General features: G+C 43.6%; 1 protein-coding gene across 1 annotated transcript in view; it reads right to left on the bottom strand.

The window, feature by feature from the left end:
* Positions 1-4,038: 4,038 nt before the first annotated feature.
* The window catches only part of EFHD2 (EF-hand domain family member D2), a 30,033-nt gene continuing 8,458 nt past the window's right edge, over positions 4,039-25,613 (bottom strand). Inside the window, exons 2-4 of the mRNA XM_089688887.1 lie at positions 11,326-11,473; positions 7,840-7,974; positions 4,039-4,573 (exon numbers count right to left, since the gene is read on the bottom strand). Coding sequence (XP_089545013.1) covers positions 4,439-4,573; positions 7,840-7,974; positions 11,326-11,473 — 418 coding nt within the window. The 3' untranslated portion in view covers positions 4,039-4,438. The remainder of the gene's footprint in view (positions 4,574-7,839; positions 7,975-11,325; positions 11,474-25,613) is intronic.

The following is a 25,613-nucleotide window of genomic DNA, read 5'->3' on the forward strand; positions in this document are numbered from 1 at the left end:
GTAATTTTCCTTTCCTGGTCAGTCTTCACGTCAGCACACCTGGGTTTACTTATCTTCCGAACCCTCAGGACCACCTTCCCAAGCAGAGATAAAAGAGAGACCCTTCCATTCCCACCTGTTCTCTGTAGCAACAACAGGTCACTCTGTTTGTAGCGACAACAGGTCCCTAGGGAGGGAAGAAAAAAGTTGTGCTGACATGAGGACCGACCAGGAAAGGAAAATTACAGTAAGTATTGGTGACAATTTTCCATATTCCTGGCCAGCCTCACGTCAGCACACCTGGGATATACCATAGCTAATTCAGTGTTGGACACAACAACAATAAAAGAAAATCAATACATCTAGCTACTTCATGCAGATTCTTGTATTTAGTCTGAAAAGGTGCTGACATAACCGCCGCTCCAAACTTAGTCGAACTTAGGTCCAATTTATAGTGTCTGGCAAAGGTCTCACAGGAGCTCCAGCGTATCAACTGATACGCTCGCGAGCGCCGCCCATGAGGCTGCCATCCCTCTTGTTGAGTGAGCCCTTACCATCTGTGAAGGAGCAAGGCCCTGTTGTCTATATGCTAGACTGATCATCTTGGTGATCCAGGTGGCTGTTATTCTTGCCGCAGCCCTTTCTGGGTCCCGCTGGTAAAATTAATAAGTTATGCAAGATTACGTGTCTGTTTGGGAGCGAAGAAGATAGGTTGTAATCAAAGCGACCATGTCCAGTGGTCTAAGGTCTAGGTCATTTGCCTGGTCTGGTGGCTGCGTGAAACTTGGCAAGACAGACTCCCAGTCTATGTGGAATTTTGAGGCCACCTTGGACGTTAAGGCTGGTGAAGGCCACAAAATAACCTTATCTGCCAACACAATGCAGAATGGGTCTCTGAAGGATAGAGCTGCTAGCTCCGACATTCTTCTCACCAATGTAATAGCTGTGAAAAAGGTTAACTTGACTGTTAGAAACCATAATGGGCATGAATCTGTTGAAACAAAAGGTGGCTGGAGCAGAGCCCTTAGCACTATGCCCAAGAGGTTCTTTCTAGGCAGCGGTATTCTTATTGCTACCCTAAGAAATTGTTTTAACAAGGGCTCATCTGCCCATTTGAGGCCTGTAAATGACGATATTACTGAAATTTGTACGTTGATTTTGTTGTAGGCTAGGCCTTTATCCAGTGCGGACTGAAAAACTCTAGCACATTTGAGACACTTGGAGTAGGTGGGGGATATTTCCATTGTACAGCAAAGGATATACATTTTTCCCATATTCTGGAGTATGTAACATTTGTATGGGGTCTTCTTGCCTTTAACAGTGTAGAAATGACCTCTTCCAAAGGGCCCTGCGACTGTAGTCTAGCCAATTCAAGAGCCATGCCGCAAGCTGCAATCTCCCCAGATTGTTTCAGTAAATCTTTCCTTGAGGGCAGAGGTACTGGCGGGGCTGACACCATCTGTAGCAGCAGTGGGAACCATGGTCTCCGAGGCCAAAAAGGCAGAATCAGGATGGCACGGACCTCTTCCTTCGTGATCTTCAATAAGGTCCTCATGATCAATTGGACTGGAGGGAAAAGTTACCCTAAGGGAAAGCTCCATGGGATGAAAAATGGATCCTATACTATTGCTCTGTTGTCCCTGAATCTTGTGACAAATTTTGCCAATTGTGCTTTCTCTGGGGTTGCCATCAGTTCTACGTATGGCATCCCCCAGTTGGAAAAGATTGGCTCCAAGTAGCGCCTGTTGATTGCCCATTTGCTGTTGGTCAGGAATCTCCGACTTGGCTGATATGCAATGCAGTTTTGTTTGCCTGCAATATAGGCCGGTGTTAAGGCTGTCACATGTCTCTTGGTCCAAGAAAAGATCTGGGTTGTTAGCTGTAATAACAGCAGGCTCTTGGTTCCTCTTTGTCGGACTGTATAGGTGACGGCTGTCTGGTTGTCCATCCTTAGTTGACTCGGACTCCATGAATTAAGTCTTCGAAAGCCAATAGGGCAACTCCAGAAGGTTGGAGTGTGTGGCTTCTGTTGTGTGCCATCTTCCCTGCACCTGTCTGCTGAGGCAGTGAGTGCCCAGCCCTGGAGACTGGCATCTGAGGTGACCAAAATCCAGCCATCTGGGCTGAGGGGCATGCCCTGTGACAGGGTAGCTGGTGTCATGCATCATGCTAAGTTTTGGCACATCCATGCTGGTACCCGAATTCTTTGGGCTAGCGAAATGCCATCCCACTGGCTTAGAAAAGACATCTGAAAAGCCCTAGTTTGAAATCTTGCCCAGGGCACTGCAGGTGTTGCTGCCGTGAACATCGCCAGGAGCGTCATGCAGTCTCTTGCCGAGAGTGCCGCCGAACTCATCACGCTGTTGATGCAAGCTATTAATTCGGCTATCTTGTGGTCGGGCAGGAAGATTTGGCCTTTGCGTGAGTTGAATATTAGTCCAAGGTATTCCATCTTCTGGGTTGGAACCAGCTGGCTCTTCTGAGTGTTTATTAGCCATCCGATGTCGGGACAGGATTCTCAACACCAGTTTGCGCTGATGCGCCAGTTCCTTTCTTGATTGGGTCACCACTAAGATATCGTCCAAATAGTGGAAGATTCTTACTTTCTTTAAATGAATGACTGCAATGGTGGCTAGTAGAATTTTGGAGAAAATTCGAGGAGCTGTACTGATCCCGAAGAGCAAGCATCTGATTGTGATTTACACACACACACACACTCACACATTCAGACACATATACGCACACACACACATAGACACACACACTCTCAGATACATACACACAATCAGACACATACACACACACACATGCTCAGACACATACACGCATACACTCAAATACACATACACACACATACACACACTCAGACACATACATACACACACTCAGACACATACACACACATATACACACTCAGACACATACACGCACATGCGGTCAGACACATACACAGACACACTCTGAGATACATATACACACTCAGACACATACACACACACACTCAGACACATACACACACAGACACGCTCAGACACATACACGCATATACTCAGACATATACACACACACACAGACATGCTCAGACACGTACACGCATACACTCAGACATATACACACACACATACATACACTCAGACACATACACACACACATGCGGTCAGACACATACACGCATACACTCAGACATATACACACACACATACACACACTCAGACACATACACACAGATACACACACTCAGACACATACACACACACATGCGGTCAGACACATACACGCATACACTCAGACATATACACACACACATACACATACACACACTCAGACACATACACACACAGACACGCTCAAACACATACAAGCATACACTCAGACACACACAGACACGCTCAGACACATACACGCATACACTCAGACATATACACATACACACACTCAGACACATACACACACACTCAGACACATACACACACACATGCGGTCAGACACATACACGCATACACTCAGACACACACACAAAGTTTTCACAGTGCAGCTGCAGGGGAATACTTACAGTGTGTCCGCGCAGGCTGCCAGTGCGGAGGAGCTTCTGCCTATGTGGATTCCCTGCCCCGTCCTTCCTCTGCTCTCATATACAGATCGATGTGTAGAGCAGGGAGGGTTCTGAGCGGCTGCCAAGGTGAGCTCCTTACAAGCTGTCACTTGTAAATAGGTGAGCAGTGCAGGAGGTGGCAGAAGGCTGAAAACAAACCATTGGGCAGCTGCCCCTTTTGCCCTGTGTTAAAGACGGCCCTGATTAAGATAAAAAACCTTAGCCTTTACAACCACTTTGAGTATGCAGCTGGTTGAAATCAGAATTTCTCATCTCTTTACTTGGTCCAAGTCAGCAAATCAAAGAGCAGTAAAGCCAAAACAACAGCATGATGGCCAGGCAAGCAGCATTATCAGGAGAGGTTACCAATAGCAGCCTGCCGATTTTGGACATGAAAAGTTTCCGTTAAAGCAAAGCAAGCGTGGTTTACAATGCCATTATCAGAAGATACCAAGTACACCTTATAATAGAGCTGGTAGACTTTTATTATTTACACAGTTCACAAAAAAACAGCGTTATAATGATGTAAAAAAATAACGGCGTCTGCAACGGAGTTAAAAATAAAAAAGATGGAAATCACTAATAAAATGATAAACTTTATTGGTCCGTCCAACCATAAGCAATAAATTAGAGATTTTTAATATATATATTTTTTGCAGATAATTTTTAGCAGGTGGGTCTCATCTTGACTCCTCGTTTATTGATGAACTACAGTTTGTTCAGCCCTTGGCCTGTTGAGCTGGGAGCTGTAGTCCAACAACAGATGCAGTTGAAGATGGAGCCCCTTGCTCTCTCTTTACATATATATTTATATATATATATATATATCTCTATCTCTGTGCATGCTATGAAAATATTGAGCTCTGTTTATGGCTTGAAGGCAGACTGTAGCTCCTTGAAAGCAGCTTTCCTCTGTTCTTTTTCTTCTGCTTGTCTCTTTTTTTCTTCCTGCTCTGCTTTGATCTCTTGCTCGAATCGGCTGCCATGATTAATGGCCTGTACCTGGAAGTTTGGAAAATGCACAATTTTAGAGGGATGGCGCCTGTTTAGGAGATCAGGTGGGGTCTGCAGGGTACGCCAGGCCTTGCCACTTCCCAGACAACAAATACAGAAGAGATGCATTCAATTAATTCTCTTAATCCTTTCTTGCCCAGCCCTGGCATTCCTTTAAGTGGGTTAGACTTTCCTAATCACATGACCACTATGATTGATCGTCACATGTGTAATGGTCATGCGTACTGGGCATGAGAATAGCTGTGTGTGTTGCAGCCATTTTGTCATGTCACAAATCTCCTAAGCCATCTTGTCTTAAGAAGGCATAGCCCACTGACCTTTTTGCCCCTCCGTCCTTCAGTTTATACAACACACAAACTGTTAACTGATGCCAGGGCCTTGTGATCTCAACTTAGGGACAGCAGATACCAGCACATAGGCCTTTTTCAAAGCTGTAAACTGCTAATTGAGACCTGGCAAGATGCTTGTTTCTACAGACTATAAAAAACTCTACAGATTAACACTTCCCTCTGATCAATTGTAAAACAGTTTTATAACTTAACAAAATCCAACAGGACCAAGACACATTAAAATTAAGTATATATTTGAATGGGGAATATCATAACGAACAAATGAAGGTCATGCATGACTAAGCTAGCACATACAAATAGAGAAAAAGCAGTCTCCTATCTCCTGGGTGACAGACCCATTCAAAAAACTCTGTGTTTGGTATCTCTGGGCATGAAATACAAATGCTGAACAATAATCTACCAGTTTCCAGAATGCAACCTGTACATAGTGGAAGATATTAAAATTGGTATAAATATTGTATTTGGGACTTGGTCGTAAACTTGGTGACCTCCCAGCACCCACCCCTTACACAGAAAGACTGGTCAGATGGACTCTGTCACTGCCCCTTTGATACCACAGAAAAATGGGAATGGCAGGACCTAGTGTCAAGCTCTTGTTTTACCATCAGCAAAGGAACATCTGTCAAGTTATGAAAGCCGATAACACCTTGCTTATTGACTGAACTCTGCTAAAACCAAGAACTCCGCAAGCATTCTTCCTTTTCAACTCCTTTTTAATTCTCTGTTGCTCTATGGGTTTTGTTATAACACCTTTTTTCTGGAAATATTTTATTTGCACCATTTTGACCTTTTCAGTATTAAACCCTATATTGAAAAATGTTAAAACTGTCCCTAAGGCTTTTAATGCAAACAAAAGAATCCTCGTCTCTTAAAGAGTGCTACTGTATTACAAATCCCTGAACATACCTGTCTGTGGTGACAGTACGTGTTGCAGACGTTTATTCTAAAATCATAGTTGTTACTGATAAGATTATGAGTTTCTTCCTCCTCAGTCAAAAGGCAGTGGTAGTAGCTTAAAGAGTTAATTGCTTAGTTAACTTAACTCAGTGACAATCGCTTTCAGGCTGCTGGCACATAGATTGTGGTCTTGCAAGCTGGAAAATCTTTGTGCAGGGTGCAACTGAGAGTGGCATTGTTATGTAAGTGATAGCATTGTGCGAGACTGGCCGGTCCTTTGTCATAAGTTGGTTAGAAAGGCAGGGGTCACAACATGATCGGGAGCTCGCACCACCAGCTCCTGATCATGGTTAGAGATTGACAGCTGTGTATTTGTGTGGGCGTTAAAGCCAGCTATCTTTGCTGTTGCACATATGCATTGCCGGGGTGGCAAAAGGTTTCTGTGTTGTCTATAGCAAGCATATTTTTCCATAATCCACTGGTATTCTGGATACGTCCAGTTAGTTTTGTTGGCTCTGTCTTTTGAACTTTTAGCGATTGCAAACCTGGGATAAAGTCAGTGTTGTGCTGCTTCTGCCCTCCTCAGTCCAACTTCAGCTTATCTTAAAGTGATTCCAAACATAAACTTTTTGTAAAATAACAAACATGTTATACTTACCTGTTCTGTAATGGTTTTGCACAGAGCAGCCCTGATCCTCCTCCTCTTTTCTGGTCCCCGCCTGAACTCATGGCTCCTCACCCTTCACTCCCAAGCTGGCAGTGCGTTCATTGACACACATAGCATGGTCCAGCCCTGTCCCCCTCCCTTCCCATACTCTTTCCTCATTGGGTATGATTGACAGCAGCAGGAGTCAATAGCACAGAGCAGCCCCAATACTCCTCCTCTTTTCTGGTCCCCCGCCTGAACTCTTGGCTCCTCCCCCTTCACTTCCAAGCTGGTAATGAGTTCATTGACACACATAGCATGGTCCAGCCCTGTTCCACCCCCCCCCCCCGTACTCTTTCCTCATTGGGTATGCCAATGGCTCCCATTGCTGTCTCTCTGTCCAATTAGAAGAGAGAGAGCTGGGAGTGCTGCTGCTCTCGTGCACAGTGCTGGATCGAAATTAGGCTCATGTAAGTATAACGGGGGGGGGGGGGGGGCTGCTTGCAGAAGGTTTTATTTCATAAAATGTAAGGGAAGGTAACCAATTTAATATTATGTTAACAATGTCCAAAAAAATATTTTTCCCCTGATGTGTTGGGTTGAAAGGAGAATAACACTCTTCTAAAGCATATGTGTTCACTTTGAAATATAGTTTGGGGTAAATATACAGAGGTGTGCAAAATATGTAAATCTTGTGTTGGTAAAAATTACAGGAAAATGCATCCAAATTTGCTACCAATTTAAAGTGGACCTTCACTTAAAAGTGAAAAGTTTGCTCATTCCCCCCCACTGTAACAAAATTGGTGGTTACTTATTTTTTTTCTGGGTCCAAGTAACTTTTTGTGACAGGTTCACACTCCCACTTCCACAATTCTCACCTAGGTGAAATTACGTAAGCTTGCCTGCTCTCTGCCTGCCCGCAACCTCCTGGGACATGTCACACATCCCAGGAGACTGTGGGACCAAACTGAAAGTGCCAGGTGATCTCGCACATGCGCAGTGGGGAGCTGACTGTGAAACATCATGAAGTCACAGCCAACTCCCACATCCCACAGATGGCGGCAGATCTGTAGCCTGACTCCAGTGAAGACAGTGCTGGACTCCTGGGCTGGAAAGTGGATTGTTTTTTAAAGTCAGAGGTTACAATATTACATTTTTTACAACGGGACCAAAATTGCTCTTTAAAGCCCCATCTGTCCTAACAAAATGTAGTTTAATATATTCAGGAAGACTACAAGAGCTAAAAGGTTTAATGCACAGATCCAAGACATTGCCAAAAGAAAAAAGAAAAAAAAAATCCTGAAGGTTTCAAGTGGTTAAGGATATGCCTATAATAGAGTCTGTATGTAAATGCTGCTTACCTTTGCTTCAAAAAAGCTTTTGGCTCCTTTTACTCCCTCGATGGAGACATCAATTTCTGAAAGTCGGGCGAGAGCATGCAACCCGCTGTCTTCCTCCAGCTCCCCTGCAGCGGCTTTGCGGAAAATTAAAAGAAACTTCAAAGAGAAGAGAGAGAAAGGAGTAAGACTTATTAAAATATTCGCTGCCTGGTGATATACTGACGGAGCGACCTACTAATCAAACACACAGCATCAAAGTGCAGAGATTACATAATAAAAAGCCTGGGCCGATATTCAGAATACAGAGGGATGGCACATTAGATTTGTAAAGTCTGATGCTGGCCACACACACATCAATTGTGCATCAACTTATTCAGATTTGATTAGAGTTTCAATTACGGTATATATATTTCACATTTATTTTCCAGCTGCCAAACACACAGATTTGTTGCCTTGTCTAATGTAATCATTAGGCCTAAAATGATTTTATTAACCAGGTGTGAAAAAAACACAAAAGCAGCTCTATTTGTATATAAACACCTATACACTTCTACTATTCAGTATGTACATGATATTAGTGATTCCCATTGATCATATGACATCCAGGGAAAAAACGCTATCAGTGGGCTGAATGGGATGGCATTCTTCCTCCCCGCTGACAACCAATGACAGCAGTGTCTGAATTCTCTCGTGACTCCCGAACAGATGATTCCATGCAGTGCTGGCAGGGGATTGGAATAACGTACAATCTGGCTTTTGAGCAGAAAAACCTCTGCTGACTCAAACCAACAGCAGCAAATTCTGACCTTGTCAGTTCACTTTCAGCCATCAGACTAGAAACCTTCCATAGCATTAGGCTTGTCCTTTGTGCTCCGAGGATTCCTGTATTATCGTAGCACGCAGAAGTCTTTAAAAGCAGATGGTAGATTATGCAACCTCTATACTTCCCACAGAGAACGATTTATCATATTTTGCAAGTGTCATAATAAATATTGAGGCTGACATTGTGAAAATGCCAGTTGCCTGGCCATTATAATGATCAGCCAAATTGAGAGTATTCACTTCCCCATAATGTTGTGAAAATGTGGGTGCTTTTGATGCAATTTTGCTATTGTGGAGGAAAGTACTGGAGTTCTGCAGGGATTTTGAGATGGTTTAGAGCACATCCAGTTGGTCAGTGTGGGGTACATGACAATTTGGCCAACTGAAATGCTCTGATCCCCAGAAGCCTTACAGAAAGAAGTGGAAAAGAGCAGGGATTTCAGATCCCCAGACTACTGCATCACCAAATGGGCACTGACAGCTCTTCATCCACACAGGTAAGTACAGGGGCTACAAGGAAGTGGCAGGGGTTGGGGAGGATATACGGTGTTCGTTCACCTTTGCATATTTTCTGCAAATGTGAGCTAACACTTTAATGTATTTATGACCACGTACGTACTTTCTGAAGTGACGATATACTCTGTAAGGCTCAATATAATACATATCTAATTTTTAATTAAGAAACACAATTCATTTTTGATCATTTTTTAACAGTTGGAAGCACCTGTCACGACCTAGGGCAGGCACGCCTACATAGCACATCTCACAATGCACATATTTGCCTGTAATCAAGCTTTATATGGTCACCTTTATGGCTACACAGATGACCTTGAATTTGGTCTGTGATATTAACCATTTTTGTACCTGGTACACCTACACAAGAAGCAGTGTATAGTACAATATAAAAGATTACAATAGTAACAAACACTTCATTGATTTAGAGCACACAGGAACACGCCTGACACAGTGGAATGTTGGGAATGTTTCATTAACTAGAGATTATTCAACATTCCACCTGCCCTATGGTGTATTAGAAGCTATTAGATACAATAAATGTGTATTCATTCTAATAGGGTTGTCTAAGATGCTCACTGTATCATAATTAGACTACAAAAACATTTTTGTCCATTGAGGTCAACTTTAAAAAAAAAAAAACTTATACAAAAAATCTGTAGAATCTATAGTTTTGGGTGATTCTGGTATTTTCATGCAAGTGGAAGGCACAGGTGTACACCCTTTGAAACGCGTCAGCTGTACTGAATATCCATCCCCTTGATGGGATTCTCGCTGTCTTCAAGTCCCTTTGAGGACTTACATGCCTGATTTTATTCGCTGTTTGTGAGTATATTTTTATAATTAATACATTTTGGTTATTGAGGTAATGCGCAAGGTTGGTGCGCTTCTCGTTTTCATTTCGTTCTGCAGTATTGGTCGGGCTTCCCCAGCCTTGTTTGGAGCCGCACAACCCTACATGCATTGGTGGTTGATTTTTCCAGGTCTGGTTCCATCCATTCGCCACCTGTCTGGGTCCTAGAGCGCAGGAGAATTTGTTTTTGATTTAAATTTTTTGGGGAACTCTTCTCCCTATGTACATGTATCGAGTATGAGTTTCGGTGACCACACCCACCAATTTTTACTTATGTTTTTTATGGGTGAGTCAGCGATCATATGGTAACCGATATTACTACTGGATGATTTTGAATTTAACCCCTCCTATATCCCCATAGTGACATTCATCCATGTTACCCTGCTGTGTGGTGACATGTGGTGCCATCCAGTGCAGTGTGGAAAAAATGCGGACAATATTGCGTTGCATTGCAAAATGCATTGCTGTGTAAACAGGGCACATAGATGCCAATTGTTTTCTGTGTGCTTTAGTGGTGACCTGAATTTATCTAGTGCAAGAAAACACAGGTCACCGCCAGGGGTGGACTGACAATCATGGGGCCCCCGGGCAATAGGGGATCATGGGGCCCCTGTGTCCTTGCCCAAACTCAAAAAAGCCTATAAAAAAGGTACCAGGGGCATCTCATGGGGCCCCCTACTGACCCCGGCCCCTCAGGCAGTGCCCAAGTTTCCAAATGGTCAGTCCGCCCCTGGTCACTGCACGTAGTAGTATCAACAAACCCCAGTTGGTCAGTCCATCCAAAATGAATACTTCAAATCTGTGATTCAGATGGCAGAAAGCTAAGACAACTGACATCTCTATGCTGAGTTCCTGGGTCTGCACACCTGCTGTGATCATTATAAAGGGCTCCCGCTTTGGGTGTTTTATTCTCTATATTATGGTAACTATAAAAATACACAATGGGTGGGAACACCAACAATCCCCAGGTGGACAGGGACAAAGTTGGGAATGAAGTCATCCAGATGTCACTGTTGGGATTATCCTAGACATAAAAGAAGACAGGGCTGACTCAGCCCACCAGGTTCCTTATGTCACTAAAGATCACATTGTGGGTAGAGTGACCCTCTATAATGGATTGTATCAGTATTACTGTTTTATATGTTAGATGTTGGAACTGATGTCATCCGCCTTCCAGTAAAGACATCTCCCAGTCGTTTATATTTCACAGCATATAACGGCAGTAATAAAAGCCTCAGTGACTTGTAATGTGACATTCTAGTAAAACCTGCTCTTCATTCTAGTCTAGTACTTACGAAGACTCAAGACCTCTGACTCACCTCCCTGAAGCTCAGTTTTCCATCAAAGTCTTCATCTACTTCTTTAATCATGTCCTTAAGGCCCAGGTGGGTTTGCGGCGCTCCAAGCTTCTCCATCATCAGCTTCAGCTCCATCAGATCTATGAAGCCGTCCTTACCAGCATCGTACCTGTTAGACAAGATCAAATACAACTCAAGTTCTCACCACTGCAGGGATACTGTATACAGATGTTCTGCCCTATGTTCTATATGAAACGAGTTCAGATTGGCAAAACAGAACTTAGCCAGTAATACCTAAAAGGGTAAAGATGAATTCCAGGCAAACAGCTAAATACAGCTAGATAATGGTGATGTAGTACTTACCCAAGGGTTTATATATGTGTCTATCCAGTTCCAAGATTAACACAGCTCTGCCCCAGAGCACAGCCCCAGGTGTTTTTTTTTCTGCTGTTAGTTAACACTTGCAGGTCTTTTCCCTCCTTCAGTCTGTAATTGGACAGTTCAAGGAGAGGCAGAGAATAATGAGCTCATCTTTCTGTCACTCTGATGGGGGCCCTGATGTAAGGAGTACTCTGATGGGGTCCAGATGGAAGGACTCGGATGGGGAACCCAAAGTAAGGGGAGACTCTGATCAAGGCCATGATGTAAAAAAGACTCTGATGGGGACCCTGATTTAACCACTTGCCCTCCTGAGGATTTACCCCCTTCATGACCAGGCCATTTTATGTGTTATGGCGCTGCGATCTTTTAACTGACAATTGCGCAGTCATGCAACACTGCACCCAAATGAAATTTACGTCCTTTTTCCCCACAAATTGAGCTTTCTTTTGGTAGTATTTGATCGCCTGTGCATTTTTTATTTTTTGCGCTATAAGCAAAAAAAGACCGACAATTTGAGAAAAAGAACAATATTTTGGACTTTTTGCTGTTAAACATGTCCAGTAAAAAAAATAAAAAAAATCTAATTTTGTCATAAATTTAGACCAAAATGTATTCTGCTACATTCTATGTCTTTGCTAAAAAAAATCCCAATACGTGGAAATTAATTGGTTTACATAAAAGCTATAGCATTTACAAATGACGGTATAGATAATGGGATTTTTTTTCCACTAACGGTGGCGATCAGTGACTTTTAGCAGGACTGCGGCGGACATTCTGACACTGGGGGGGAACTAATTTGGTGTCACTGACACCCCAGTGACACCAATACAGTGATCAGTGCTAAAAAAAGCACTGACACTGTACTAATGACACTGGGCTGGAAGGGGTTAATGTGAGGGGCGATCAAAGGGTTAACTGTTTGCTGGGAGAGTTTTACTAGGGGACGGAAGGTGTGTTCTCCACTATAAGCACACTGATCGGGATGGTTGTGCTGTGCACAGCCATCCCGAGCAGTGTGCTAGAGCTGACAGGGAGGAAGATTGTTTATAAACAAAACAATCTTCCTCCCCGTTTCAGTAATCACCGGGCGCAGGCAGGTAACTACCGGCTGGGACCCGGTGATTGACATCTACAGCCGCAAATGGCAGCGCGTTTAGGGAGCGTGCACGCCCCCTACCCGGAAATGCAGAATGATGTATAAATACGTGATTCTGTGCACAGGTGCCGTCCTGTAGCAGTATATCTGCTATAGGGCGGTCCTTAAGCGGTTAATGAGGACTCTGATGGGGACTCTAGTGTAAGAACTCTGATGGGAAGCCTTTTGTAACAAGGACTCTGATGGGGACACTGATGTAAGGAGGACCCTGAAGTAAAGGGGACCCTGATGGAGACTCTATGGGGAACTCTGATAAGGACCTGGACATAAGGGGGAATGTTGATAGAGACCCTGATATAAGCGGGGACTGTGAAAGACATTTTTTAGGCCCACAAATATTTGCACAATATGCATTGTGGCCCTCTTAGGGCAATCTCACATTGCCGCGCTGCGGTGTGGCCGCAATATGGGTGTCTCAGCGTACCCGTGTTTTTTGTGTGGGTTACCTGTTGATTCCCATATATTTCTATTAGATTGCTTGTTTTTTGTACATTTGCTGAAAATGCACCAAAAATCCTGCATGCTACATCTTTGGTGTGCTTTCAGAAAACGCACCAAAAACACACGATCCAATAGACGTCAATGGAAAACTCTGGGTAACTCACACAAAAACTATAGGTACACTGCGCTGCATCCGTGCTGCGGCCAAACTGCAGCAACACATTGTGATACTGACCTTACTGAAATGTTTGGAGACTCCTGGTCTATTCCATCATTCTTATAGATAAAGGTCTACAAGAGATCAGCTTGGTGAAAATATCCTTACCAGTGTCTCTGTATGATTTGTAAGGATATACAGTACTGTACACAGGAGATATTTAACGTATACTATATCCTCACTACCAGGCTATCTATACCGAAAATATGTGAATTAAATTAAATCAGCCGTACGCAGTACTCCAAATTACAATATCTACACATAAGGAAATATATAAACATATGTAGACCAGTGCATGTGAATACCAAACGTGTACAATAAAAGCAAGAACCCAACGTCCCAAATGTAATTCATGTGACTTGTCATTGTGAAACGAAATGTCACCAAAAACGAAACATCACCAAAAATGAAACGTCACCAAAATCGTCATCCACCAAAGTGAGTCTCACCAAATGAAAGCACCCTTTGTGACAAAGCTCCCCCACCATCAGAAAGGCGCACTCACCAAGTTGGACCTCAGATTATAAAGGTCATATGGCACTTAATGCATTCCGAATCCAGGGCAATCCCGCTGTATACACATCTCTCACACTCGCTCCATCAATGCAGAGATATACGCAATACAAAATGGCCATCTAATAGTACATTACCCCTTTTACTGTAAAAAAAATCAGTAGGCCTCATTCACATAATTAAGCAGACATCTGTGCGAAAGGCCGCTTTCGCCTGCACAGATGTTCCATGCATCCACGTGTAGGCAGTCCTGAGCATGTCTATTGGGATGCAGCGGCTGCATGGAAACAGCTGCTGGGCCCAATTTGACAGATGTGCAGGTGCGGGGGCTTGTCCCCGAATGTTCACTGTCTGTTTTCAGTGACACATACTTGCACCTGCACAGATGTCAAATTTGGCTGTGTGCAACCTGTGCAGACAAAGTTAGCCCTTTGCACAAATGCACGCGAGTGTTACTAAACCCACAACAGTAAAATCAGTCTGTATATGCAGTAAAGCATGTTTGTTATACTCACTGTGGAGCCTTAGGGGTTAATCCTCTGCATTGTGTAAAAAAGATGTTTAACCCTGTCTTCTCTGATCCTCCTCTTCTTCTACTATCCCCAATCCATCTGCTGATAGAACAGAGCCTTGGGGGCTAGCTGCACATGCTCAGTTTAGTGTGTACTGCTTTAGGTTTTTTTTTCCTTGGGAGCGTGCATGTGATCAGCATTGGACCAATCAGCACTGTCCATACAGAGGGTCAAGGGTCCTATAGCCTCATGGGACAATCAGGGGAGAATGAAAACTCCTGCTGCAAGCTTTACCAATGCTCTGCTGAACACTGATAGAAGTCACAAGACTATTCTAAATGCTGAACAAAAAGGTATTTAACAGTTTGTATTTACTAAAATAATTGCATTTCCGTGTTCTGTGTACTGTGGGAGACCTGATATAGTGAATGCAGGGTCCGGGGTTTAGTAACACTTTAAGTACACCTATGTGAATGAGGCCTTAAAATCATCCACAAACCTAAACTCACATTTAAAAAGTGTACACAGCATTATGAATAAACAGTGTGCGCGCTCAACAAACCTTGTTCCCATTTTGTCAACTCACACACTCTGGATCAGTCTCAGTCCTCGTTCATACTGATGCGGTGCGGAATTTGCAGCATTTTCTGTGCAAATTCCACACCGCATCAGAATCGCACCCCGTTCATGTGAACTGCTGTAGGTGTGTATGTTAAAAATGTGGTGCGATGTGCAGAATCGGATCACATATGTGTGAATACCCATGCGATCCGATTCTAGCACGGACCAAAAAAAGGGTCCCGCACCTTTTTGGTGTGGGTGCGGTGCGATTAGAGCCATACAAAATGTATGGCTCCAATCGCACCGCACACAAATTGCATGTGATTTGCACAGGAATGTGGTGCAATTCCTTTCCAATCACATGAGATATACTGCACTGCATATATGTGAACCCAGGATTTAAGTGGATTGGGAGTCACGCCCCAACATGATGGTGTCACCTGTTTAGTTCTGTCCAACGTGCTTTGTTGATATGACTTCACCAATATGACTTCAGTACTGACCTATTACTTTGTTTGAGCAGGCTTCCGACAATCTCCTCTCTGCTCTGCAAGTGGGTCCTCGACGTTCTCACATACAATGCGGGATGACTGGAACTGCATTATGTGTCATGGCGTCAGAGTACAACCACTGGCCAGAGCACCAAAGAGAAGAGACTTTGGGAATTGGTCACCCAATGTGGAGAACGTCTGCCACACTGAGGAATAGGGTGAGTATTACAACCCATTCCTCTACCCCAGTGGTTCAGGCGTTAAGTACATGCAACAGGTCATGCCTTCAGGATTTCCTTCATCTAGCACAAGTGCTTTAAAGTGGTTGTAAAAGCTAAAGGTTGTTTACCTTCACGCATTCTCTGCATTAACGTAAAAGACCTTCCATGATCAGCTCCCCCTCCCATCCCAATACTTACCTGAGTCGCATCTCCATCCAGTGCTGTGCAAAAGAGCAGCTACACTGCTCCTTCTCTCTCTTAGCTACACTGCTCCTTCTCTCTGTTAGCTACACTGCTCCTTCTCTCTGTTAGCTACACTGCTCCTTCTCTCTCTTAGCTACACTGCTCCTTCTCTCTATTAGCTACACTGCTCCTTCTCTCTCCTAGCTACACTGCTCCTTCTCTCTTAGCTACACTGCTCCTTCTCTCTATTAGCTACACTGCTCCTTCTCTCTTAGCTACACTGCTCCTTCTCTCTATTAGCTACACTGCTCCTTCTCTCTTAGCTACACTGCTGCTTCTCTCTATTAGCTACACTGCTCCTTCTCTCTGTTAGCTACACTGCTCCTTCTCTCTCTTAGCTACACTGCTCCTTCTCTCTATTAGCTACACTGCTCCTTCTCTCTATTAGCTACACTGCTCCTTCTCTCTGTTAGCTACACTGCTCCTTCTCTCTATTAGCTACACTGCTCCTTCTCTCTCCTAGCTACACTGCTCCTTCTCTCTCCTAGCTACACTGCTCCTTCTCTCTGTTAGCTACACTGGTCCTTCTCTCTCTTAGCTACACTGCTCCTTCTCTCTATTAGCTACACTGCTCCTTCTCTTTATTAGCTCCACTGCTCCTTCTCTCTCTTAGCTCCACTGCTCCTTCTCTCTATTAGCTACACTGCATCTCACTGTACGGATGGGTACGCCCATGTGAATGAGACCAAGATAGCTTGTTGGGGGTACTGAAAATGAGGTTGGGGAGCACTGCTCTACCCCTAGAATTAACAAGAATTTAACCCTTGCAATGCAGGGGGAGGCCTATTGTAAGAGTGTTTTTTTTTTTGTAATTCCCAAAATTCAGCTTTAAGCAACACTAAGTGCCAGAGGGAATGTTTGCAGAATCTTAGAAACTGCTGACCTCCTGGGATCTTCACACACTGCAGTCTGTAGACTGTATAAATGGTGGGAGAAAAAAAACAAAAGACATCCAGGGTTGCAGCATGACTTTGTGGATGACAAATCTACAGCTATGCGATGCTATCGAGTAAGGAGCAAAATCCCTTAGGCTGGATTCACACCTTTCTGTAAGCGATTTAATACATTTTTTATGTGCGTTATTAATAACCAAGCATTTTCATGCAATCCCATCACCATCAATTGGCTCTTTAATGCATGTGGATGAATCAGTACAAGCAGGGTCCTCTGATTCCTCCTGTATTGTAACTGTATTGTCTGCACTCATGTTGTAAAGAACTGCGCAAACTGGTGTTATAGAAATCCTGCATATTAAAAATAATCATAATATTAATAACATTTCAAGGCATCACAAAGATGTGATCTAGCCTGTTTATACAATGGCTAACCTATGTGCATGCATTGATGTGCATTACAACACATAGATGTGATTGGCCCCTAAGAAACCTTTCTGCCCCCTTTCATTTACAAGGACTAAGAAGGTCCCTGTATATAAACCACACACTTCTTCATTTTCCATTCGTCGTCATAATCTCACCAGCTTCCTGGGAAGATAAGTCATGCTGCAGTGCGTTAAGGAAATAAAAATGAATGATGGCCGGGATCAGTTTATTTTTGTGCTATCTTTACATTTCGCATCTCCCCCACATAGGCACATACAGCATCAAAACAGCCGTGCTATTTGTAACTTCGCTGATGAACATGCGCGCTCTATAATTATTCCAATTATCTATGCCCTATTGTTCTGGCTGCCACGCGGCTGACATCAGCAGTGCCTTTGGTCAAATTATCCTCATTTTACAAATGTCCTCACTAAACCAAGTGGAGCACACAAACATCTGGGGTGCAGGAAGGGAAAACATTAACCGGAAGCAAAGGTGTAAATGGAACCTATAGTCAGTGGCATCCCTAGGGGGGTGCGGGCCACCCCGGGTGACACTATCAGGAGCAGGATGCCAGCAGAGCTTCTGGGCTCTGTGAAGGTCCTGGTCAGTTATTGGGGTGATCCCGGATTCCCAGCACAGTGACAGCTGCCCCCAGTGTAGCGGTAAAATGAGTATCCCGGACCCGTAAAGATATGTATCTGCATGTGCCGGTTTCAGGTCGAAGAAGCCGATCGCTGATCTCCAACTTTAGCATAGAGCTGCCACAGTTAACCCCTCACAGGCTGCAAACTGCTGAAGCTGATCCCATGGATCACTATGGGTTGCAAGATCCGTTAACCCCATACAGGTTGAACCTATAAACTGATCGTGCAACCCATACTGATCCACGGGATCAGCTTCAGCTGTTTGCAGCCTGTAAGGGGTTAACCTCTTCCCGCGGCCAGCAAAAACCCTCACCTTTCCGGGTGGATGCCATATGGCGTCCTTTCGGGCATGCGCAGTTTGCGAGTCTGCAGAGCTGTGCAGTGGCGCTATCTGTCACCAGCCGTGTACCTCGGACACGGCCGATGACAGACATGAGTACCGGCCCCGTTGCCGTTACCATGTGACCTGCTGTGACCAATCACAGCAGGTCACATGACAGTTGTATACAATGGATGGCTTCATTCATGCCATCCATTGTAAACTATTGTGTCTAGCAGTGAATGGTCACAACGATCACATGCACAAGCTGGGCCAATCACAGCCCAGCTGTGTCACGTGATTAGCTGTGGCCAAATCACAGCTAAGCACAAAAAAAAACCCTGAATGAATTGATGTAATTCAGGTAAATGCTTGCTTATAGCAAAGTAATTCTTTGCTATAAGCAAATTGTGTAAAAAAAAAAATACTGATCACTTCCCCAAAGTAGTACAATGTTACTATGGTAACATTGTACTACTTTGGTCATAGTGAAATATGAAAAACAAATTATAAAAAAAAGAAAAAAATTTAATAAAAAATTAAAAATAAAAAAAATTATAATTTTTTTTTTTCATAGTGTCACCAGTCAGTGTCCCTGATCACCGCCATGCCAGTTATATGATGATGCTGTACTGCACTGGTGACAGTATGTAAAAAAAACAGTGAAAATAATTTTTTTTATTTCTTCATTTTCCGAAAAATTATGACGAAAAAATACAACTTCAAAAACTCACCATGCTTCTTATGAAGTACGTTGGACTGTCTACTCTGCATAAAGGGGTCATTTGGGGGATATCTGTACTGTTCTGACATTCTTGGACCTCAAGAAATTAGATTGACTGTCAGTACTTCAGGATTGATCAATATTCAGATCTATACCATAGTTTGTGAACTCTATAACTTTCCTACAAACTAAAAAATACATCCTAATTTGGGTTATTTTCACCAAAGACATGTAGCAGAATACATCTTGGCCTAAATTTATGAAGAACAATTATTTATTTGCAAACTTTTATAACAGAAACAAAGAAAAACGTGTTTTTTTTTCAAAATTTTCGGTCTTTTTTTGTTAATTTAGCAAAAAAGTACAATGTTGTATGACCGCGCAATTGTCATTCAAAGTGTGAAAGCGCTAAAACCTGAAAATTGTCCTTGGCAGGAAGGGGGTAAAAGTGCGCGGTATGGAAGAGGTTAACTGTGGCAGCTCTGTGCTAAAGTCGGAGATCGGCTTCTTCAACCTGAGACCGGCACATGCGCAGTTGCTTCAGGGAATACATATCTTCTCAGGTCCGGGATACTTATTTTACCACTACACCGGCACCACTCCTTCCTCTCTGGAGGGGTGACACCACGTGTTACCGCACCGGGTGACAGCAACCCTAGGGACGCCTCTGCCCATAGTTGCTCTTTACTGTGATCTTGTCACCACAGGATCGCCTATTAAAAAAAAAAACATCAGCCCATAAAGGAGGATCATCTACACTTACATTTTCAGTGACCCTTGTCTGGAAATATTGATGCTTCACAAGTCCTTTGCTGCTGCATGTAGTCAACCCTTCCAAGTGGGTTGAGTAAATGTTCCCCTGCCACACGCATTGGTTCTTCCCGCCAGTTTGTAAACCCTTTACTGGCATATGAGCACGTGGGAGAAAATACAGCGTGCAGTGAGGGGAGCATGTTATCACACGCCTTATTTTTCGATCCTGCAGTTAGGCAATACATCTTAAGCAGGCCATAGATGGATCAAAATTTCCCCAGTTCAGCAGAGACCGACTGAACCATCTATGGCCATCCCTGTTTCAGACTTCTCTGGAACAGGCTTGTTGGAAAATTGACCTTTGATTGCTGGTTGCATTAGTTTTATTTCTTTCCACTCTTGTGATCCAGCCAGTAACACAATTTCTGCCTTAACCACTTGCCTACCAGGCACTTTTACTCCCTTCCTGCCCAGGCCAATTTTCAGCTTTCAGCGCTGTTGCGCTTTGAATGACAATTGCGCGGTCATGCAACACTGTACCCACATCAAATTTGTATCTTTTTTTTCACACAAATAGAGCTTTCTTTTGGTGGTATTTAATTGCCACTGGGTTTTTTAATTTTTGCACTATAAACGAAAAAAGTACAAAAAATTAAAAAAAACCCTGTTTTTCTTTGTTTCTATTATAAAATTTAGCAAACAGGTACATTTTCTCCTTCACCGATTGCGTTGATGAGGCGGCACTGATAGGCAACACAGATGGGCACTGATAGGCTGCACTGATGAGGCAACACTGGTGGGAATTGATGATTCTGCACTGATATGCAGCGCTGACTGGTGGCACTGATGGGCAGCACTACTGGGCGCCATTGCTGGGCACTTTTGGGGCTGCACTGATAATCAGAGCACTGATTATCAGTGCAGATGTCCTCTGTGACACTTACCGGTTATCAGCAGTACTTTCCTCGTGCTATGACAGCGTGAGGAAAGTTCTGCCAATAACCGGCAACTGTATTTACTTTGTGATTGGCTGTGTCATTGGACACAGCTGATACCGTGGTGAAAGACCGCTGTGATTGGCCTTTTACCTTGTCATGTGATCAGCTGTGTCCGTAGGACACAGCAATCACAGACAACGCCAGGTGGACATCATATGACACCCTCCCAGAGCTGGACAACCACGCTGTAGCCATCATTCGGCTATGGCCCGGTTGTCAAGTGGTTAAGGTGACCATAGATGGATCGAAATTCAGCAGGTTCAGCAGGCCACTGCAGTTACAAGCCACTCAATCAGCGGCTGCAGTGTTCCTCAGTGTATTCTGAGCCCCCACCTTCAGAATATAATAGCACAATGGGGAAGATTCTTCCAACCACCTTGCTTGTGTGGATGAGGGAATTCTTTCAGTTTTTTCCAATCAGCTTGCTGACCGATCGAATAAAAACTGATCCATGTATGGCAAGCCTAAGGCAAGGAGCCACCCCCGACTGTTGACTGGACAATGAAGGAGAAGCAGCACACTGATAAGGTCATCCTTGTTCTTTCCCCTCCCATAAACACATTCACAGTGTCAGACTGACAGCACTGAGCAAAGCAGAAGATCTCCGGTTTGACCCACAGTGGTGGTCCTCTGTCTCTCACTTTGAGTGCAGCATTGTTGGAAATAATAGAAGGTTAATATTCAGATATATTCAGGTGTGTATACTAGCTTTATATTAAAAAATACAATAATTTTTTTTTTACAATATGAATAATTGTACTAAATGCCGGTTTAAAAAAAAAAAAAAACCTGCCAAGATTTCTGGTTTAAAAACTCCCAAAAAAGTATATTACCCCACCATTTCATATTCCTGATATGTGCCTGCTGTACCGTGTACTGTATTCTATTCACTTTGTAAGCTTCCTTTGTGTGAAATCCCTGGTGTTCCTGCCAGTCTCTCTGCTTTCCTATAAAAAACCGACCATGCTAGGCATGAGAGCACAGCATGGTCAGTTTTCTGGCTGAACTGGGAAATCAGCCTGATCTTCTCCAATGATTCGACTTCTGCTGACACGTCCGCCCTCCTTTCTCAAACATCCATATACTGGGAACACCAGTGAGCTGCTGTCTCTCCTCTCCCAGCTCTCTAGGATTTTTATGCAGCTTATAAAGAAGGAAAAAAGGTATTTAGAATATTTTTAAATATATATACACACATGTTTTCCCTTTAATATCTATCTTAAACTGAGTGGGTTGTTTTACAAGGTGAGGGTTCATATATACTTTAAGGGTCCACATCTCTGCAATGTGGGAATGTGCATGATTTACACACAAAAACATGTTGAAACTTGGTGCACTGCGGTGCCATTCATTCTTCATGGCAGCCCAACGCACCTTGCCAATGTGTGGGAGCGCATTATCAAAGTACCATGGTTTTGGTGCGATGCATGCAAATCTTCAGTGTGAGATTTGTGTTGGGCAGCCCACCCTAATGCAAAGTGTATAAATATTTACATAATTAACATACAATGTTGCATCGCAAAGATATGAATGCAGCCTAAAAAAAAAAGTTGTTATACAGGTGAAACTCGAAAAATTAGAATATCGTGCAAAAATTCATTTATTTCAGTAATGCAACTTAAAAGGTGAAACTAATATATGAGATAGACTCATTACATGCAAAGCGAGATAGTTCAAGCCGTGATTTGTCATAATTGTGATGATTATGGCTTACAGCTCATGAAAACCCCAAATCCACAATCTCAGAAAATTAGAATATTACATGCAATCAATAAAACAAGGATTGTACATAGAACAATATTGGACCTGTACATAAGCATGCATATGTACTCAGTACTTGGTTTGGGCCCCTTTTGCAGCAATTACTGCCTCAATGCGGCGTGGCATGGAAGCTAGCAGCCTGTGGCACTGCTGAGGTGTTATGGAAGACCAGGATGTTTCAATAGCGGCCTTCAGCTCTTCTGCATTGTTCGGTCTCATGTCTCTCATCTTTCTCTTGGCAATGCCCCATAGATTCTCTATGGGGTTCAGGTCAGGCGAGTTTGCTGGCCAATCAAGCACAGTAATCCCACGGTCATTGAACCAGGTTTTGGTGCTTTTGGCAGTGTGGGCAGGTGCCAAATCCTGCTGGAAAATGAAGTCAGCATCCCCATAAAGCTCGTCTGTGGAAGGAAGCATGAAGTGCTCCAACATCTCCTGGTAGACGGCTGCGTTGACCCTGGACTTAATGAAGCACAGTGAACAACACCAGCAGATGACATGGCTCCCCAAATCAACACAGACTGTGGAAACTTCACACTGGACTTCAAGCATCTTGCAGTGTGTGCCTCTCCATTCTTCCTCCATACTCTGGGTCCTTGGTTTCCAAATGAGATGCAAAAGTTGCTCTCACCAGAAAAGAGGATTTTGGACCACTGAGCAACAGAGCAGGTCTGTTTTTCTTTAGCCCAGGTAAGACGCTTCTGACGTTGTTTATTGTTCAGGAGCGACTTGACAAGAGGAATACGACATTTGAAGCCCATTTCCAGGATCCGTCTGTGTGTGGTGGCTCTTGATGCACTGACTCCAGCCTCAGTCCACTCCTTGTGAAAGTCCCCAACACTTTTGAATGGCCTTTTCCTGACAATCCTCTCCAGGCTGCGGTCATCCCTGCTGCTTGTGCACCTTTTTCTTCCACACTTTTCCCTTCCACATAACATTCTATTAATGTGCTTTGATACAGCACTTTGGGAACATCCAACTTCTTTTGCAATTACCTTTTGAGGCTTTCCCTCCTTATGGAGGGTGTCAATGATGGTTTTCTGCACAACTGTCAGGTCAGCAGTCTTTCCCATGATTGTGATTCCTACTGAACGGGACTGAGAGACCATTTAAAGGCTCAGGAACCCTTTGCAGGTGTTATGGCTTAATTAGCTGATTAGAGTGGGACACTTTGAGCCGAGAATATTGCACCTTTTCACAATATTCTCATTTTCTGAGATTGTGGATTTGGAGTTTTCATGAGCTGTAAGCCATAATCATCACAATTATGACAAATCCCGGCTTGAACTATCTTGCTTTCCATGTAATGAGTCTATCTCATATATTAGTTTCACCTTTTAAGTTGCATTACTGAAATAAATTAACTTTTGCACGATATTCTAATTTTTCGAGTTTCACCTGTATACAGTCTAAAAAAAAAGCTTTTATTGAAATAGTTCAAATTGTAACTCTCCATAATCATTCACACTCATCACCCCCTGCTACATCATCTGATTAGATTTATTATACATGAATAGGTCTCAGGCATGAAAAGGAAAAGTTCCCATAATGTCATGATTGTAATTGTCCAGTACAGCTCTGTGTAAACTGGATCCTCCATCTGTATGATGTGGGGGAGGGGGGACATGTGGACATAAAACCCGCTCTTGGCAGGAATCTTCTTTTTTTATAAGACCCTGGAAGAATCCTACTACAGCAGCTATGGCAATGTGTAACAGAGCGCAATGATCTGGCCTTTATCTCGCTGGGGGGGGGGGGGGAGTGCGGTAAAGTTCAGTCTGGCTCTATGTAAAGGAGGTCATCATCACATATAGCCAGCCTCTTGCTTGAATGCATTCAGCTGCACATATCAGGCTCTCCCTGAAGGCGTCTCATCTGCATAGTGCTGCCCCAACCTGGAGTATGAAAACAGACGCTGCTCCTGAATTCACGGCTCAGCGGGTTACGGCAGAGAACGGACACTGTTGCCTAAACCAACACAAAATAAAACGGATGGGACATGGCACTGTACATACCATACAGCCTTATATATTTAAAGTTTCTGAAAAGCCAAAAACTCTAAAGTGGTTGTAAAGCTAAAATGTTTTTTTTTTTTTACCTTGATGCATTCCCTGTATTAAGGTAAAAAAAAACATTTTAGGACATTGCTGTGCTCCCCTCCCCATTTAAACACCTGACTCCTGCATCAATCCAGGGCTATGCCCGGCTGCAGTCTTCTCTCCTCTCTCCCTCTTCACACAGAGACTGACAGGCAGCAGCGAGAGCCATTGAGCTGTAAGTGGGGGTAAGCAGTGATGTGTGTGTCAATAGATGCACACAGCTTGCCTAGGGAACAAGCCCACATGTCTGGCCCTATAGCAAGAGGCTTGCTATGGGGACAGATGGAGAAGAGAAGGATTGGACAGTACCGGAGAGGGCCACTCTGTGCAAAAGCATTATAAAGAGCAGGTACGTATGACATGTTTGTTATTTTAGGGAAAAGAAAATGCCTTTAGAACCACTTTAACTTTTGGATTGGAGTAGGGAAGTTTATTTTTGGTGTTTGTGTTCCATTGGCAATGCTGGATTAAACTCTGTAGTGGCCCCTAGTCGAAAACCTTGGGGGCCCCCTTACAGGTTTCTGGAGGTTTCTCGTGTGTGTACTCTGGTGGGAGAACATTGAACTAAGCTTTGTGCACGTTGGCTGCTAGATGGAGATGACCATCACTACTGTACATTACGCAGCACCAAACCTTTCTACAAACCGACACTGGGCACTTTATATTTACACAGAATTTCCTCTGTAGAATCTTTAATGGAAAGTTTTAGTTTGAGTTGATTTTTTTTCCTATCCATTGTAAACAATTAAAAGTGGTTGTAAAGGCTTAAGGCACTCTATGCATGAAGGTAAAAAAACCTTCTGTGTGCAGCAATCCCCCCAATACTTACCTGAACCCCATCACGATTCAGCAATGTGCACGAGAACCTCGGCTCTTCAGGGACCCTCCCTTCTCATTGGCTGAGACAGAAATGGGAGCCATTGGAGCCCACTGCTGTCAATCTCAGCCAG

This window comes from Staurois parvus, unplaced genomic scaffold (assembly GCF_062004578.1).
Source record: "Staurois parvus isolate SC_StPar_1 unplaced genomic scaffold, SC_StPar_1.0 ptg000458l, whole genome shotgun sequence".
NCBI classification, from domain to species: Eukaryota; Metazoa; Chordata; class Amphibia; order Anura; family Ranidae; genus Staurois; species Staurois parvus.